The following is an 18,363-nucleotide window of genomic DNA, read 5'->3' as shown; positions in this document are numbered from 1 at the left end:
ACAAAGTACCGAAAAAACAAAATGATAATTTTCCTTTCAAGCACAAACTTTTTAAATATTCGAAAAATGCTTCCTTTCACGTTAAAAAGAAGAAATCGCGTGTCCCCGCATAATTAAGCAAGGATGTAATGCAGAGAAACAATAGATGTGCTTCCACGATTGGAACTTCCATAATGTAAGCATGATTTGTTTCAATTTCTAAAAAAGTACAGGCTAGGGTGATAACTTGTTTGAATTTCATTTTTCCCCACACACAGGATTCAAGCAGGCGATGTCTTTTAACAGTTTCTTAAACATCCATATGTCGATATAGTCAACACAGTTTACCGTCTTACATATTTTCTGACAGAAAATATAACAGCAGAAATGCTAACCGCAACAGTTGCTCTTTTGCTGAATTGGTTGCCCCTTCATTTGAACTGTTCCTGTTGACTTGGCAGCAGGTGGTTGGTTACCCATTCTGTACAATTTTGTCAAAAGAAAAAATTCAGAATAAATATGATTGCTTAAACAAAAATAAGGTGGATTAGAACTGACACATGGAAGAACAGCAGCATTAAATTAGTAGCTGTTCTGCCCAAAAATAAAAATGACAATAATATTTATCCATCCCAAATCAAGGAAACATTTCCAATTGATTTCACATGCACATGCAATAACGTTTACCAGCATGGATTTATAATAGGTCAAGTATTAAGAAGCAATTTTGCAAGACGTAACTCAACTACATCCACCCCTAAACTTAAAGGTGAAACACCTACTGACAGAAAACTCATCCATAGTCTCGATAAAAACCCATTAGGATCACATCATTCTGAATATCAGTCACTTGCCCTTTCAGGTTTATCGGTGTTATCTGTCATCAAAGAATGTCATATAATTTTATACCATATCATCTTTAAGATTAAGACATTCAAACTGGTATAAGACTATATCAGCTAGCATAAAGGAAGCATCACACAGATAACAAGTTTTACTTTTTCTTAATCTCGCCAGCCATGGTTAAGAAAGCCTGCTCCACATTGATTGAGTCTTTCGCACTGGTCTCAAGAAAAGGAATACCAAGCTCATCAGCAAATGCCTGCAGTTCATTTAGGCACAGGAAATTGCACATGGACATCAACAAGTAATTATTAAAAATAAAAATAAAAATTGAAGTGGACAAGCATCTTGTATGATTTTCAAAACTACTTATTTTCCAATCATAGGTCGGCACTTGGCAAGCTATTGGCTACTATATTGGACTAAGTCAGTCAACGTAAGATACCATCTGCCAGTATAGACAGCTCAATCCCCATGTTCATCAGCCTATCAATAGTTAACTATACAAAACAATTTTGTCATATGCATTAATGCTTACCATGTATATCATCCCAAAAATATGATAAAGATATGATCAATAAAAACGCTCAGAAGCTTTGACCTATAATAGCTCACTCCCCTTGTCAGTGTACAACTTCGAGGTATCCTCTTGTATCCACTACCCAGAATAGGTTTTCATATACTTTACATTCACGATGAACACGAAAGTAAGTGTGGATTCTAGATAAATAACCCAAATTAACTGCGTGATAGTTTTTATTTCTGCAATATAGCATTTTGTATGCTGGATATGGTCAACCACATCAATATTTCCCAATGTATAGCTACCAAGTTTTTGAAAGATGTCCAACTTGCAGTTCTGTGAGACTTAAGAGACTTGGATCATTATTATAGATGTCAATTATCTGACCATTTATATAATAGTTGCAGCCTACCACTTTTTGGGATGAGGGAGATGCATAACACATGCATGTGGCATCAACAAAGTGTTTAGCATAACACATATTCTTTTATGGTATTTTTCAACATCAATTATAATACAAGAAACAAATTACGAGCATCAATTAACAGGGAGTCAGAATTGAAATAGCCCAAAGGATGTCAAGGGTGAACAGAGACTCAAGCAAAAATAATGCAATTGAGAGTTCTATTTATTAAAAAATAAATTAAAAAAAATGCAACTTTTTAATTCAATACCTTTCCAGTTTGGGTGTCCACAACCTTGCTGTCAACCAAATCACATTTGTTCCCAACTAGGAGCTTGCACACGCTGTCATTTGCATATCTATCAATCTCATTCAACCACTGCTTGACATTGTTGAAGCTCTCCATCTCAGTAACATCATAGACAATCTGTTGCACCTCCAACAGAGTAAGACACTTTAATTTGTTGATATTTTATTTTTTTAACTTTTTGGGGCAAAAGAAGAAATCTTATGAATATTGCCATACAAAAATACCATTTTTTTTTCCTGCTTATTAAAAGCCTCAAGAACTTCAAGGATGATAAGCTGTAAAACTATTGGATGCAAAATGGCTTTAACTAGAATATCTCCATCTTATACTATATTTCATATAATAAACAGAAAAAGAGGGTCACATAAATTTCTGCTCTTTGGCATAAGAGGAACAGAAAAAGTCAGAAGAATCTGTAAGTTTGTGGCACCAACATAATATTTACCAGTGATCTGATTATGCATTTATGATTCTTTAAACAAACTAACTCACTCAATTCGTTTGGTATCAAAAAAACCACCTTCCCATTAGAAAGGTCGCATCCTCTTTTACTCATATTGTATCATTAGCTAAGTAATTCATTCCACAAATTCTACTAACAGATAAATAATAATGTAACATTTTGTTAAATCCAATAATCAGATTGACCTTTTGTCCTGTTAAGTGTGTATTTATGTAAGCTTGATATATCATATACATAGTTTGAATTTAACTTAACAAAGTATCAAAGCCTTGTCCTTTGTTTGCTATTGTATCCAAATCCACATAACCCTCATGTTTGATAACTTGTTGTTCTCCGAGTTCGAAAACCTAAATTTTTGTCTAATTATTGTGTGGACCCACATGTGAGTGGGAGTGCCAAAAGTGAGTGTGTATTTACTTGTATAAGTACTTGGACAGATGAAACCACTCCTGAAAAGCTTCAATTTTGGGGATTGATGGTAATTTAACCATTTTATACCATTAAATATATCTTATACATCATTTTAATGATTTTATTCTTCTAGATCAAAGTTCTATTAACTATTAAGTTGAACACATAGTTTTCTTTAATATGCACAATCAACATAAAGGTACAGTTGATATTTACAATCAATATATAAGGTTTGTATGGGTAATCTTTATTGTTTATAATATAAAAATTATAAAATAAAACAAAAAAAATAAAAAATAAAACTATTTTTCACTCAGAATGGAATAAATAAATTAACTTCTCATAAAAGGGAACAATATTCCCAATTGTATTGAACCAGAAACCAGCAGGTAGAAAAGCAAGGAGCAAAATTATATAAACTTAACCACTGACTAAAGTGAGTAGATATAAGTACAAATACTACATGAGATAGATAAAGTGAAATTTAAAAATATAATACTTCCCCAAGAAATAGGCAATAACTCCTTACAATTATCCCATGGGCACCACGGTAATAACTACTCGTTATAGTCCTGAACCGCTCCTGTCCAGCAGTATCCCACTTTAACAAAAGAAAACAACAGAACATGTCAATTGTTAAGAAGAATAAGAATTTCTGCCCCTATTCCGAAATGCCGTATACCTCACTTCTAATATTGCAAACTCCCATGGATAAAAAGATCGTAATTAAAAAAAAAAAATTACAAAGGATACAAATGAAAACTGACTGATTTTTTGATCAATGAATCAAAAATATCAAGCATCTAAGAATTTAAATTTGCATAAAATGCACAAAACTCCAATGTTTTCAGGGCACGTCAGAAGCATACAAAGCGAATGCTTGGAGGTGTCGGTAAAAATTGGTGAGCCTATATGAGGCATGATTCACCAGTGAGGCTTAATCCTCACTGGATAAATTTGTAAACAAAGAAAATGACAACGTGTAATTTATAGACCTAAAGCATACAGAAGAGGATCCCATTTGCAGCCATCCACAACCACAGAAACCCATCTACCATATATGAGAAAACACAGAAAGGTACCCGAATTGCAAGAATAGCAGTTAAATTAGGATATAAAACAGCTTCTAACTCACAATCTGCAGCTTGATAGTCTTCCCATCCAGCTCCACGGTTCTTATTTTCTGCGAAAATACTACCGACAGTTACAGTTGAGACATCGAAAATACACACATTATTTATACAAATTACATTATGAGAGCAGGACTCACAAAATCGACTCCAATCGTGCTTATGTAGCTATCTACATAGGAATCATCCTGAAAGCAAAAAAATGGTCTATTACAGCTCCAATTACTGGAAAATCAACTAAGAAACCTAACCTAAACTAACCTAACCTAACCCTCTTTTTAACTCGTTTTCTTCATTCCTAATCGATATCTAATTTAAAATGAAAACTAACAAAAACTAGAGTTTAGCAAGGTCAACCCACGGCAAATCGGAGTAGCAGACAGGATTTTCCTACGGACGAGTCTCCAATCAGCAGAAGCTTGAAGAGATAATCGCTGAAAACATAAATATGGTTACACAAATTTGAGGGAAAAATAACGGATCCTAGGGTTTTGTTTGAAGAGATGTAGAAGAAAAGTAGCTTACTATTCGTTGCTCATGATTGAGGAAGAGAGCTTCTGTGCTTGAGAGTTGAGACTGAGAAAATGTGAAAATATTTCCGCTTTCCCCTTATTATTCTTATTGCTTACTCCTAAATGGAAAAGTGGTGCTGACAGGGTGACTCGTGGACTCATGCACTCACGGTGGGTGGATATTTTTTATTTTTTTACCTTTTACATTTGAGTTTAATATAGTTCAAAGGAATATTACTGTAGCAAAAGAATTATAGGAAAATTTACAAAATAGCTTTTGTACTTTCATCCAAATTTTAGTTTTCCCATGCAATTTGCTTCTTCAACTTTAGCATGATGGTCGATTTACCCAATTCAAATTTTATTTTTGTTTTAGACTTTGATGAAATTGATCCATCAATATCAAATTTTTTTCCCCATTCAACTGTTTATCAATTGCAACCAACACTGAAAGCAAAAAATGAAATAAAATAAATATTGAAACTAATCCTTTGAAGTATTAAAATAATAAATACCCCCTAAACTATTATTACAGCTATTACAGTTGCATCTCCAAACTAATTAAATAATAAACATTATTTTATCCTCAAAATAATGTAACGTGCAACCATTTACAACCTAAAAAAAAAGAAAATTTTTAAATTTTTTTTTAAAAAAATTAATGCTAGCTCCAATCTTCTTGAGACTGAAAAAAGATTTTAAAGACTATAATACATTTAAAAAAAAAAAAAAGACTACAGTGTATGAGTTTTTGCGAAATAAAATTTGTCAATATTTAAAACCATCAAACATATACTAAAATATAAATTATATAAAACCCCTTAGAACTATTTGAAATTTACAAATAACCATGTAATATTACAAAAATTATTTTTGAAACTATTAAATCATACAAGTCAAACAAAAAATTATACATCAACATAAAATTACTCTTATAAATAAATTTATACAAATTTTGAAACTTTAATATTATTTAATACCCATAATGAATTAATTCATTTAATTAACACAAATATTTTTTGATGAAAATGTTATTTTTAATTGTTTGAAAAAGTATTATTTTTAATAATTAGATACTAAAAAAGTTTGGATTACATTAAAGAGATTATTTGTAAATGTCAAATAATTAAAAATTATATACTTTCCTTTCATATAAATTAACAAAGAGGGAGAGAATTAGTCCCAAAACCCTAATTTTGAGCTATATCCATTCTCCTATCATTATTGCCACACAAATGTTTCTCAATTCCAAAGGACAAAAAGGTGGGATATAGTTTTCCCTCAATCCCAAAGAAAAAGATGTGATCTAAATAACTATTTATATTTTATAATTTTTTTCATTGAATGAGTTCATTTTATTATGAAAATTGTTATTTTATATTTTTCATAAGTATCTTTTATTATGTAACTTTTGTCTTGATGAATATTATTTTTAATAGCTTAAGGGTATTTTACAAGGCAAGGAGTTATTTGTAAACAGAAAACCTCATACCAAGCAAGTCTAGTTTGTATCTTGGTTGTTAACTAGATCCCAATATTCTTAAACTCTTTTAAGGTGTTTTATATTAATGGTAGTTTTTGGGAAAATTTTAAAGGGATGATCAACTTTCAAGGAAAAAATTTTAAACACCAAGATTCTAAAAAATAGAATTTCAAAATACTTATAATTTTAAGACTGGTTAGCAAAATTTGATAATGACACTATATTTTTAATAATATTTTTTATATTTTAAAAATATCTATTAATAAATGTAAGATTTACGTAAAGAACTTTGTTTTTTTTGAAAAAAGTAAAATAAAAAATAAAAATAAGATACACCCTTAAGCACTTAAATAAAATAATAATAATAATAATAATAATATATTGCATACATTACAATGTATTGTAAGCTTTAAAGAAAACCATAAACCCTATAATGACGTTTAGGAAAAAAAATAATTAATAAATCATCCATTTGAACCTTGAAAAACAATATACATATTTAGTTTTCTTTTATGATTTATTTGTTTTTTTTTCTCCTATTTTTATTATTATTTTAAAGTTCATTCTATATGTTTTTCGCACAATTCACTTTCAAAATTGGATGAATATTCACTAATTGGTGTGATATATATTGTTGTAATATACTATTCGGTTTACATAATTGAACATAAATTTAATGATTATACATAATCCATAATTTATCTATTTTGAAGTCATCCAAGTATATAAAAAACACAATAGTTTCGATTTATATAAACCAAGTAAAAATTCAATAATAGATGAAGTTGTTTAATATATCTAGTCCAAATGTTTAAAGTTGTTTGGGATATATTAAAAAACATAATAGGATTTGATTTATATAAACTAAATAGAAATCTAACGATAAATAAAGTCGTTCAGAATATATAACTCAAATGGTTAGGATACGTGCGAGTTATACATTTTAAATAATAAATCAATATCTGTTTTCTATAAATCAAAATAAAATTCATGATAAAGAAAAAAAATAAATTTGATATTAAAAATAATTCATGAATTCCTCGATATTAAATTGTCAAGTTCGTTGGGAATTCTTGAAGGAAACGGAATACTTTTCACTTTTTTCTATCTATAGTCGCTGCAACAAGTGCAATTGAAGAGAGTCATATAGGAAGCTTACCATTTTCAATGGCGTAAGAAAAAAATAGGAAGTAAGCATATTGGGATTTTATATGGTAATGTAATTTAATCTATGGTAAATGTAAATTAGATATATATATATATTAGTGTATGTAATAAAAATTAAATTAAATATGAATACTTGTAGATTATCAATTTTTGTAGTGCAAATAAAATCATTATAATTTTAACTCACACTTTAAGTAAAGTTACTAAGTTGTCTTTGATATTTATAATACATTAAAAAAACATATTTTCAAATGGGGGTTTAAAAAATTTTCGCACCCACCCAAATTAGAATTTTTCCCAATTTTCTTGCAATTTTGCACTAACTTCTTCAACCAAATATCCATAAGGTTGTTAATAAAAATAAAGTTTATCAATTAACATACCAAAATTTTGTTAAATTGTGTCTATACGTACTTCTACACTCCGCCAATCGTAAAACTATTGGAAGTACCGACCCAAATGGTAATAAAATAATAATAATAATTGTCTATAGATAAAAGCCTGTAACCCGTGAAAATTGCATTGCATGGGGTTGGTGGTGGGGAGAGAGATAGATAAAGCATTGGAGATGAGGCAGTAACGTGGCCAGCTTTAGGACGACAGGATTGATTAGGAAATGTACGAATAGTATTATTAATATTATTATTAGTTGGATTGGGATTCTTTCTTCTTCTTCTTCTTCTTCTTCTTCTTTTTGTTTGGGTTTGTGGGTTTGGGGGTGGCGGTTTTTATAGTTAATAACAATGGCAACGAGGCATTTTGTCCCAAACCCAAATATTTTTCAACTTTCTACTACTTATACTCTCAGATCCAGGACCAGAAGTGGGAGAAGAATTAAGGCACAGAATTCCTCAAAAAATGGCGAGGAGGTGGAAGTGGAAGAGAAGAGCAAGAGAAGCTTTGGAAAGGCAGAGGCAGATGTGGTAGTGGTAGGAAGTGGAATTGGTGGACTGTGCTGCGCTGGGCTATTAGCAAGATACCAGCAAGATGTCCTCGTTTTGGAAAGCCATGATCTACCTGGTGGTGCTGCCCATTCTTTTCACATTAATGGTTACAAATTCGACTCGGGCCCCTCTTTGTTCTCTGGTTTGCAATCCAGAGGTCCCCAGGCCAACCCACTTGCCCAAGTTAAATCCATCCTATCCTCCAATTTCTCATTCTCTCTCTCTCTCTCTCTCTCTCTCTCTCTCTCTCTCTCTCTCTCTAATATTGAATTTCCATTATTAATGCATAATATTCATATTCATATGATGATGTTCAGGTTCTGGACGCACTGGGCGAGAAACTTCCTTGTGCCAACTATGATTCTTGGATGGTCTACGTACCCGAAGGTGAATTCTTGTCACGCATTGGCCCCACTGAATTTTTCAAGGTAATCAATATTACTTTACCAATAATTTAAGTTTCAATTAATTATTATTGCTCTGTTTTGCTCTCTCAAGGTATACAGCTACGCAACAATTTGAATTCTTTTGTATCAGGACCTTGAGAAATATGCAACTCCAAATGCCGTTCGAGAATGGCAAAAGCTTCTTGTGAGTGTCATTAATTCATTTTTAATCTTTCTATCGACAATGTTGCCTAGTGGATATATAACTATATATATATATATATATGTGAAATCAACTTTTTATTTTTATACCCTACATTAATGAAGTCGGTCACTTTCTTTCAACTCTTCATTTGTGTTAGAATTAGAGCCCTTTGGTTAATTAACTTAGAGATAAAATTTGAAAAATGAAAGAGAAATCACACACAAACATACACTCTCCCCCCCTCCCCCCCCCCCCGCCCCCCTTTTTTTGTTTTTTTTGGGTAACATGCTTTAAAAATTGTTATGATTAGTTTATAAAGTATTTATGATCAGTAGGTTGGCTGTTGGCTAATTTTCTTTTTGATAATATTTCCATAACAGAACTAATTGGTGTGGATTCTCTCGATATAAAATATCTTTCTAAGTTAGTTGTTCCCATATGATCCCATATATATATATATATATATAATATACATATATGGTTCTTAATTATTTACCTGCTGTTAGCTGCTTCGTTAACATGTCTGATGTGGAAGATGCAACTGCTGATGTTCAACAGGATGCAGTTCTTCCACTGTCTGCTGCTGCAATGGCTCTGCCTCCTCTTTCTATCAGAGGGGACTGGGGTGTTCTCTCGACTGCTGCGGCCAGATACAGTCCCTCCCTTTTGAAATCTTTTATCGAAATGGGACCTCAGGGAGCTCTCGGTGCTGCAAAACTTCTGCGACCTTTCTCAGAAATCATCGACTCATTAGGGCTGAGAGATCCCTTTATACGCAACTGGGTTGACTTACTGTCTTTCTTGCTTGCTGGGGTGAAATCTAATGGTATACTCTCAGCAGAGATGGTAACTATTGTGATTTAACTACTCCTCAACTATCACATATGCTAGCTAGTTGTTACAAAAACATGATACATGCGCTTTCGTTTTATGGGTTCAGCCTAGCTGGCCTTGTATTGACAATATGGGGTTACTATGTACCGATGGAATTTGATTACTGATCATGGAATGAGAGTCAAGGGTAAGTCAGGGCCTTTTAGTGCTTAATTAGTTTGCTAGTCTAATTAACTTTATCGAGTTTGATTCAGATTTTTGTCCTTCACATACTTGTATATATAACAAATTCTATATATGTATATGTAAGTATGTATATTTTGTTGCATATCTGTTTGAACGTAAGCGGTTTCATCTGTCAACTGTATTAACTTGGTGTTGATTGATATTTCTTTATATGAGATAACAATATATTTATATACATATACTTTTTATAGGTATACATGTTTGCAGAATGGTACAGGCCGGGGTGTTGTCTTGAGTACCCAATTCATGGAAGTGGGGGAGTTGTTGATGCTCTTATTCGTGGATTGCACAAGTTTGGCGGACGGCTTTCTCTAAGAAGTCATGTGGATAAGATTGTTGTTGAAAACGGTCGAGCCACTGGAGTGAAGCTAAGAAACGGCAAAGTATAGTATTATATTATTTATGTATATGTATATATGATAATATGAAACACAGCTATAGATCAGCAGTATGTATATATAGAAGATGAAATTTAAAATTGATATTACTTATATTTGTATATTAATTTATGATGGCGTATGCATGCAGTTTATACGTGCTAAAAAGGCCGTTGTGAGCAATGCATCCATGTGGGACACATTAAATCTATTACCGAGGGAAGCTGTTCCAAGGGCATATCAGGAGAGGATCAAGACGACGCCACAATGCGAATCCTTCATGCATCTCCATCTGGGGTTTGATGCAGAGGTGAGGGACGGAGCTAGTCATGTTATTATTATTATTATATAAGAATCATGAATCTATTATCATATGATATAGAGATATAATGGCACTGGTAAAGTATTGATGATGATGATGATGCAATGCCATGCAGGGTATACGCGAGGACTTGGGCATTCATCACATTGTAGTAAATGATTGGAAGAGAGGAGTTGATGCGGATCAGAATGTTGTATTGATATCAGTGCCGAGCGCAGTGAGCCCTCATGTAGCACCGCCGGGGAAACACGTGCTGCATGCTTATTTGCCAGGAACAGAACCTTTTCAACTGTGGCAAGGACTAGAGCGCGGCAGCAGTGCATACAGGAATCTGAAAAGGGAAAGAGCAGAGGTTTTGTGGAGAGCTGTGGAGAGGGCACTTGGACCGGGGTTTAGGCGAGAGAAATGCGAGGTGAAGCTGGTTGGGTCTCCACTGACCCATCAGAGGTTTCTAAGAAGAAACAGAGGAACATATGGACCAGCCATTGAAGCTGGTAAAGCCTCTTTTCCTGGACACACCACTCCTGTCTCACGCCTTTTCTGCTGCGGTGACTCCACTTTTCCTGGCATTGGTGTCCCTGCCGTTGCTGCTAGCGGTGCTATTGTCGCCAATTCACTTGTTTCTGTTTCTCAACACTCACGCCTACTCGATGCCATTGGAATTTGATCATCATAATCATCATCATCACGTCATATCTTTCTTTCTTAATTAAATTAACTAACTAATTAATGCGGCGTATATACTCTTTTACTCTATCTTAATTTATATATATAAACAGGAGTATATGACACATACATAAATAGGGCTCTATATATTCACCCAAAAAAGAAAGAAAAACAGAGCTCCATATATATATATATATATACACACATATCATATACATAAAAAAAAAAGCTACTAATTAATATAATAATATATATATTAAAAAGGCTGTTGGTACAGATGATTCAGATGGGTCAAATTTCGTGGTCCTCCAACCTGCGTAAATCCTTGCCACTTGTCATCTGCACCAACAGCTTCAGCTTGGATAACGCCTCGTGCCAATAACCTCATCATCATCCTCCACTTGCGACCACCTTATCTACTTATCCCCAAGTTACCCAAAATGCCCCTTCCCCTCTCACATAATTATTTGATATTTGTTTCGACTTCAAGAAATTAAGAAATATTACAAGAAATATACAACAACATTTTTAATTTTTTATATGTCTCCGATTATAATACATTGATTTATTTAAAGCAAAAAGATTTAAGTTAGATGTCAATAAAATATATATATATATATATATATATATATATATATATATTGCAAATACACTTCCAAATTTAAAGTTAATGAAATTCCTGCTTATGCAATTGTAATGATATTAATATTACCTTGAAAAAATGTCAAAAAAAAGAAATAATCAAAGTTAGGAAGCGGGTAAATTTCTTTTTTCTTTTTTTTTTTGTTAAAAAAAACTGGAAATGAAAAATGGTGAATACTTGACGTAGACGTAGAGTATGAATTCCAGTATATACAGCGGAGGAAAGCAGAGACAAAGGCAGGTAGAGTGAGTAAATAAAGGCAAAAGCCTAATATATGATATATAAATTGCTTTTAAAAAGATTTAGGATTTTATTTTTTTTATATTTTTTTATTTCGATAAAATGCTTTCGAAAAGATAGAGAAAACATCGAGCAAAGTGCAAACACCTCTCTCTCTATCTCTCAGCTCTCAAAGCTGCAGCTCAAATGCTTTTAGCGTAATTCAAAATATTAAGACACCTCTAATACAATAATTATTGTTGTTGTTATTATTATTATTATTATTATTATTATATTATAATCTAATCGGATACAGTTCACGCTTTCCGATCAAATACGTTTTTATGTTTTTAAAAATTATTTTTGTTGGAATTTCCAGAATTGCGAAGCTAAAATGCTAAAGCTTTGCTTCCGAGTATGTCCGAAACAATTTCAGGTGAGTGTTCCACGGAACAATTTCTCAACGATCCGACTTTAATTGAGTATTTTCAAGTTTGATGCTTGCGTGATTGAGTTTGCGGCTTCTGCAAGTGCCCTTTTCTTCTGTTAGTATTTTCGTACTATGGATAGAATATATTATTAATTCAATTTATCGTTTACGGATCGCCGTTTGGTTTTGGTTTGTTTTGGATGTGAATTTTGTGAATTTTTGATGCCAAAATTTGGAAATTAGGCGTAGATCTGACGCAAATTTGTTTACTGTATATCAAGAAAGTTTTTTATTTATGATTATTTTGCAATCTATGTTGACGTTTTTCGTAGATTATGGCAAACGGCTTTGCGAAAGTCTGGTTATGTCTGTCTAGATTCGTTTTTGCAGAGACGTAACATGTGTGGGCGCGCGTGCGCCTGCGTGTGAGAGTGCTCTACATATCCGAAAGATGAAGTTAAATGATTTCCATTTTTTTTTTCTTTTTTATATTTTTTAAAAGCAAATTAAATTTTTAACTCTTAAATTTTGCAAATGCTGGTTATATAGTAAGATTGTATACCACTTCAACTCTAAGCTTGCAGATTCTTTTGTAATTTTTCTCAAAATTTGTTACCGTGTTATTCTGTGTGTATGTTTTATATACATAAAGAAAAGTTTCAGTTGGTTCCATATTTGGGATGCATTTGTATTCTATTGTCATATCAATGCCCTGTTATTATCTTCATTCTTGTAGCTCTAGCACCTTTCTTGAACTCTCAAGTTCCTCTGCATTTTGCAATAGATAAACATCCTTAATACTTCCCCCTGCCCACCCACTGTGTCATGGATCTACGTATTTTACATTTCAATTTTTGTTTCTGAATTTTGTAGTTTTTGTTCATTTTTATAGGAATATAGGTACTTGGATGGGATGGAAGACACAACTACAAAGTATTACAAGGGTAACAAATTGTAATACTAGCATCTGTAATACTCACCAAGAATAGCATGGCTTCTGCCAGTCTAGGAAATGGGGGAGTTGGCAGTTCCAGGACTGTTAATGGCTTTAAGAGTTCATCTAGTTCAGTTGACTGGCTTGGAAGGGAGATGCTTGAGATGAGATTGAGAGACCGGGTGGATCAAGATGAGGACAGGGTATGAATTCTGCATTATTTACCATTTGTGTTTTGCATTATGGGATTTTTGCACTATCAGTTGTTGTGAATAGAAATTGGTTGGTCTTTGAATATGTTGTGTAACAAGCAGCTTGCTAGCTAACTGTTTTTGAATTCGATGGGTATTTACTAAGGCACGTTGTCTAATCTATACGAGGTAGATGGCCCTTACTTTTTTACTTTTTTGGCCTAATCTATACTTAGTAGATGGCTGTTACTTTTTTTTCCTTATTGTAGGATAGTGAACCGGATATTATTGATGGTGTGGGTGCTGAAGCAGGACATGTGATAAGAACTACCATTGGTGGGCGAAATGGTCAAACTAGGCAGGTTAGCAGAAAACCAGCCTGTAGAGCATCCAAAATTTAGATTTGCTAATGTGATCATGGATGGTAATTTCTTACTTCTTACATTGAGATTTTCTGGGTTGACAGACGGTCAGTTATATTGCAGAGCATGTGGTCGGAACTGGTTCTTTTGGTGTTGTTTTCCAAGTATGTAGAACTATAAGATATTATTTTCAAACTTTTTTTTTTTTTTTTTCACTCAATTTGCTAATAAATTATACTTCTGAATAACTTTGAATTCCTTTCCTAGGCAAAATGTAGAGAAACTGGAGAGATTTTTGCTATCAAAAAAGTCTTACAAGACAAGCGCTACAAGAACAGGGAGTTACAGATTATGCAAATGTTGGATCACCCTAACATTGTTGCATTGAAGCATTGTTTCTTTTCGACAACAGATAAAGAAGAGCTATACCTCAATCTTGTGCTTGAATTTGTTCCTGATACTGTTAACCGTATTGCAAGGAACTATAACAGGATAAACCAACGAATGCCCCTGATATATGTTAAACTCTATACTTATCAGGTTTGAAATAACATATCTTGATCCCACTACTTGTATCTAATAAAATTCTAAATGCTCTAAATATAATGTATTTTTTGAGTGCAGATCTGCAGGGCACTTGCTTATATCCATAATTGCATTGGTATTTGTCATCGTGACATTAAGCCTCAAAATTTACTAGTAAGATTTTTTTTCTGAAACTTTTAATATTTGTAATATCTGACTCATCATGAATGTAGTTGATGTGGCTCAAATTGAATAAAGGCATTTGTGATATTATGACGCTAATGCCATGGTTTCTAATTTTGGTTGTTCAAGCCCATTACTCTTGTTTAGTAGGGGCAGCAGCTTTAACCTATTGTGATTTAATTAGCGTGCATAGAGTAAACAATTAACTAGAGCAGCACACACTGTAGTGAAACCGATTGCTAGGAGGGGAAACTTATCTGCCATGTTAAGCATTATCCACATTCCTATGTCTATGTCGAAAAACCTCTGCTGAATAGGATCTGTCACAATGAAACTTTCTCCATATCTGTTTGATAATCATTTTCTTTTAGTCATATTCAAGTGTTCTACTTTCTCATCCAGGTGAATCCACACACACATCAGTTGAAACTATGTGATTTTGGGAGTGCCAAAGTTTTGGTAAGTTTTTCCCCCCCACTTTTAGGTTATTGATGATTGATCTAATTTCCTGCCTTCATTTTAATCTTTTTCCAGTGGGGAATATAAAATCAAAGGAGAGGCTTTAATTTCCTTCCATATTGTCAGGTGAAAGGAGAACCAAATGTTTCTTACATATGCTCAAGATATTACCGTGCTCCAGAGCTCATATTTGGTGCCACTGAGTATACCACTGCTATAGATATATGGTCTACAGGTTGTGTGATGGCTGAATTATTGCTTGGACAGGTGGTTTGATAAACTCAAATTCATTTATTCATTTACCTACCCTTCTTCTTAGTCATGACGATGTTGTCTATCTCCCAATTTTAATGTTTTCAATACAACTTATCATGCAGCCTTTGTTTCCTGGTGAAAGTGGAGTTGACCAACTAGTTGAGATTATTAAGGTTAGTCTATCTATCTTTTCCTGTACCTTTTTTTTTTTTGGGTTCTTTTTTTGGTATCGTTTTACAAAGCATGGTTTTTAAACTTGGGTTAATTTCACGCTTGGTCACAAAAAATAGAAATTTCTTGTTTGAGTGTACAGGGCTTTTGTTTCACAAAAGCTGCATACATATTATTGCTATGCTACATCATGAAACCTAGTATTCTGGCTAAGTTGTTTGTTCTTTTGCTTTATGTATTTGGCAAACTGAAATGCAGAGTTGGACAAAAACACTGCTCCAAAATAGTTAAAGTTACAATAAATGCCTTAGTCCTCAAGCGCGCACACACTTAGATTCTATGGACCATTATCCCTTGTATCCTTTTTCAAATTTGAGAAAAATAATGTATTTGGGACTTCCGCTGGAAGTCTGAAATAATTACTCCGTGAATTTGAGTTTTGTTCAGGTTTTGGGGACACCAACAAGGGAGGAGATAAAGTGCATGAATCCAAACTATACCGAATTTAAGTTCCCGCAGATAAAGCCTCATCCATGGCACAAGGTATGTGATTATTTTCCTTATAGTGTGTGCAAATATTCAAATGAGTCTCCATCTGTTCTTGCTAACATTGAGCTGTTTGTTTGATTGTTTAAGTCTCAATCTTATATTATGTGAATATATTTGTTATTCTTCCAATTTAATCACCAATGCTTTGAGTTTGAATCTCTAAAAGTGTACCGAGTGAGAAAATGGGCTTGGCCTTTGACATGGGTCATAAGCAGTCAATTTTAAGTATTTTCTGGATTTTGAGATAATTGGAATCAATAGGTTCCATTTTGTACTGAGGTAACAAACTCTTATACAGTCAAAAGGTATAGCTGAAGTTATTTTGAGTAAAAGGTCTAATTTTCTACCGACAGGCAAAGTTATAAGAGTTGAATGAATCTTCTTTTGGATTAAAATTTGCACTAGCAAAGTCTAGGAAGCTATTGAATTCTCTTTGCAATCAAAGCTTGCATTAGCTAGTCTAGAGGTCTAGGAAGTTTATAAGCTGTTCTGCAACAAATGCGATGACTCATGTAAAATGAGTCTTGTGTTGGGATGCCCATATGAATGCTTACGCAATGTCCATTTTATCATGTATGCTCACCTGTTTTCTTTTCGTCCTCTCTGATGTCTCTTATTTTTGGAAGCAAACTTTTATTAAGTATTTTCTAGTGTGGAACTAAGTAGGATTCTTTTGCTAGTTTCACCGTTTATGTTTCCTTTTGTGGATGCATGTAGTTTTTTATTTTTGTAGATTTGCTAAATAATTTGAATTGCTGGTTAGGAAAAACAGTTCCTTTTATGTGGTACAATGATGATCCTCTTGTCATCTAACAGGTCTTTCAGAAACGTTTACCCCCAGAAGCAGTAGATCTTGTATGTAGGTTTTTCCAGTACTCCCCCAATTTGCGATGCACCGCTGTAAGTGTGGTTTCAATTATTTTAGTTGCATGGGAAAAAGTTTCATGATAGCACTCAAATTTTTTGCATCTATGCTGCAGTTGGAAGCTTGCGTTCACCCTTTCTTTGATGAATTGAGAGAGCCAAATACTCGACTTCCTAATGGCCGACCTCTTCCTCCTTTATTTAATTTCAAACCCCAGGGTGAGCTAAATTGGTAGCCTCTACAGTAAACTTATCATACCATACAGATATTATTGGAAATTTTATTCAGTTGTTATTTTTGCAAGCACTACATCATGTGGAGTATATCCATGAGGACACTTATGCTTTATTTAGACACAGCTATGGTTATTTTCCATCATTTATTTGATGTGTGTAGTATATCCATGAGGACACTTGTGCTATATTTTGGCACAGCTATGGTTAGTTTTCATCTTTTATACAATATGCATTTGGAAAACCTTTAGATGGCAATACACTAGTGTCATAAGGCCTTGAAATTAAAAATGGGACGGGAAGGACCTGTTCAGGTTGAAGTTCAACAGTTTTGCCTGTGCTTTTTGTTTCTAGTCCATTCACTATTCGATGTTTTCTCAAGTTTCTGTTTTTGCCTTGTTTACAGAGCTTTCAGGCATTCCACCTGATACTGTTAATCGGCTTATTCCGGAGCATGCTCGTAAGCAGAACTTGTTCATGGCATTACACACCTAGCAACTCTTCCGAATCTCTCTTGCCATGGCTCTCCAATATGGTCTTGTACAATCACTTGTAAAATTCTACGTAAAGTTGTGTTGCGAAAGGAGTTCGTTGGGAAATTTAGAAAATTGTGAGTTTTGAATTTGTATTCGGATGAAGGTGGTTTTTGTATATTTGTTCAAAGACTCAACTGTGAATCCCACGGGCAGGCAACTGTTGGTGAAGATATAAAGATTAAAGATATGGAAGCGTGGTTATTATGAAGTCCAGTTTTTAATAAGTAAAGCAAAAACGAAACAATATATGCTCTATTATTACTTAAACTAAACGCATTGTATACATGTTAGCTTATTATTTAGTAGAGCTAAGCTGTTAGATCATATATACATATATATATATATATATATAAACATTGGCATTGTCATTTCACGACAAGTAACATTGCTTGCACTCTAGAAGAGAAAACAATAACTGATTTGGTAATTGGCTGTTTATTGAAATAGTTTATGATATTAATTTCTAGTTTTTGAAGCCTTTAAAAAGGATCTTATTTAACTTATAGCCTTTAAAAAGGATCTTGTTCAACTTACTTTCAATATAATCAATTAGTTTAATTATCTTTTGTTAGGAACCAATTCAGTTATCTGATAAATATTGAAC

At 33.2% G+C, this 18,363-nt stretch overlaps 3 protein-coding genes across 4 annotated transcripts; 2 read left to right on the top strand and 1 right to left on the bottom strand.

Moving 5' to 3' along the window:
- Positions 1 to 171: 171 nt before the first annotated feature.
- LOC107412557 (ras-related protein RABD1) lies at positions 172 to 4,745 on the bottom strand. Of its 2 annotated transcripts, XM_016020350.4 has the most exons (8): positions 4,588 to 4,744; positions 4,424 to 4,496; positions 4,203 to 4,250; positions 4,068 to 4,115; positions 3,462 to 3,533; positions 2,020 to 2,175; positions 978 to 1,081; positions 172 to 460 (listed from the first exon to the last, which is right to left on the bottom strand). In XM_016020350.4, the coding sequence occupies exons 1-8, from the start codon at positions 4,734 to 4,736 to the stop codon at positions 370 to 372; spliced, it is 741 nt and encodes a 246-aa protein (XP_015875836.4). In that variant the 5' UTR covers positions 4,737 to 4,744; the 3' UTR covers positions 172 to 369. The 2 variants fall into 2 exon arrangements, with proteins under 2 accessions (XP_015875836.4, XP_024926386.3); XM_025070618.3 differs by lacking the exon at positions 4,203 to 4,250 and having other exon boundaries at positions 4,588 to 4,745.
- Positions 4,746 to 7,756: 3,011 nt separating this feature from the next.
- Positions 7,757 to 11,314, top strand: LOC107412545 (prolycopene isomerase, chloroplastic). Its single transcript, XM_016020333.4, has 7 exons — positions 7,757 to 8,351; positions 8,486 to 8,596; positions 8,706 to 8,759; positions 9,318 to 9,605; positions 10,031 to 10,222; positions 10,368 to 10,526; positions 10,654 to 11,314. The coding sequence occupies exons 1-7, from the start codon at positions 7,968 to 7,970 to the stop codon at positions 11,203 to 11,205; spliced, it is 1,740 nt and encodes a 579-aa protein (XP_015875819.1). The 5' UTR covers positions 7,757 to 7,967; the 3' UTR covers positions 11,206 to 11,314.
- A 797-nt stretch (positions 11,315 to 12,111) lies between these two features.
- Positions 12,112 to 18,083, top strand: LOC107412572 (shaggy-related protein kinase kappa). The gene is made up of 14 exons (XM_025070606.3): positions 12,112 to 12,284; positions 12,446 to 12,502; positions 13,389 to 13,633; positions 13,891 to 13,983; positions 14,088 to 14,147; positions 14,251 to 14,523; positions 14,608 to 14,682; positions 15,094 to 15,150; positions 15,277 to 15,417; positions 15,528 to 15,578; positions 16,024 to 16,119; positions 16,942 to 17,025; positions 17,106 to 17,208; positions 17,630 to 18,083. The coding sequence occupies exons 3-14, from the start codon at positions 13,487 to 13,489 to the stop codon at positions 17,716 to 17,718; spliced, it is 1,269 nt and encodes a 422-aa protein (XP_024926374.1). The 5' UTR covers positions 12,112 to 12,284; positions 12,446 to 12,502; positions 13,389 to 13,486; the 3' UTR covers positions 17,719 to 18,083.
- Positions 18,084 to 18,363: the final 280 nt, after the last annotated feature.

This window comes from Ziziphus jujuba, chromosome 10, assembly GCF_031755915.1.
Source record: "Ziziphus jujuba cultivar Dongzao chromosome 10, ASM3175591v1".
Lineage (NCBI taxonomy): Eukaryota > Viridiplantae > Streptophyta > Magnoliopsida > Rosales > Rhamnaceae > Ziziphus > Ziziphus jujuba.
The sequence above is the reverse complement of the archived record's forward strand: the minus strand, read 5'-3'. Positions and strand labels throughout refer to the sequence as shown.

Bases quoted from the DNA above. Each gene is read 5' to 3' on its own strand.
- LOC107412545 (XM_016020333.4), top strand. From the start codon at position 7,968: ATGGCAACGAGGCATTTTGTCCCAAACCCAAATATTTTTCAACTTTCT. The intron at 8,352-8,485 runs GTTAAATCCATC...GATGATGTTCAG, and splicing joins AGGCCAACCCACTTGCCCAA to GTTCTGGACGCACTGGGCGA. The intron at 8,760-9,317 runs GTGAGTGTCATT...GATGTTCAACAG, and splicing joins GAGAATGGCAAAAGCTTCTT to GATGCAGTTCTTCCACTGTC.
- LOC107412572 (XM_025070606.3), top strand. From the start codon at position 13,487: ATGGCTTCTGCCAGTCTAGGAAATGGGGGAGTTGGCAGTTCCAGGACT. The intron at 17,026-17,105 runs GTAAGTGTGGTT...TCTATGCTGCAG, and splicing joins CCAATTTGCGATGCACCGCT to TTGGAAGCTTGCGTTCACCC. The intron at 17,209-17,629 runs GTGAGCTAAATT...CCTTGTTTACAG, and splicing joins ATTTAATTTCAAACCCCAGG to AGCTTTCAGGCATTCCACCT.
- LOC107412557 (XM_016020350.4), bottom strand. From the start codon at position 4,736: ATGAGTCCACGAGTCACCCTGTCAGCACCACTTTTCCATTTAGGAGTA. The intron at 4,116-4,202 runs GTGAGTCCTGCT...GTATTTTCGCAG, and splicing joins GCACGATTGGAGTCGATTTT to AAAATAAGAACCGTGGAGCT. The intron at 3,534-4,067 runs GTGAGTTAGAAG...CTTTTGTTAAAG, and splicing joins AGACTATCAAGCTGCAGATT to TGGGATACTGCTGGACAGGA.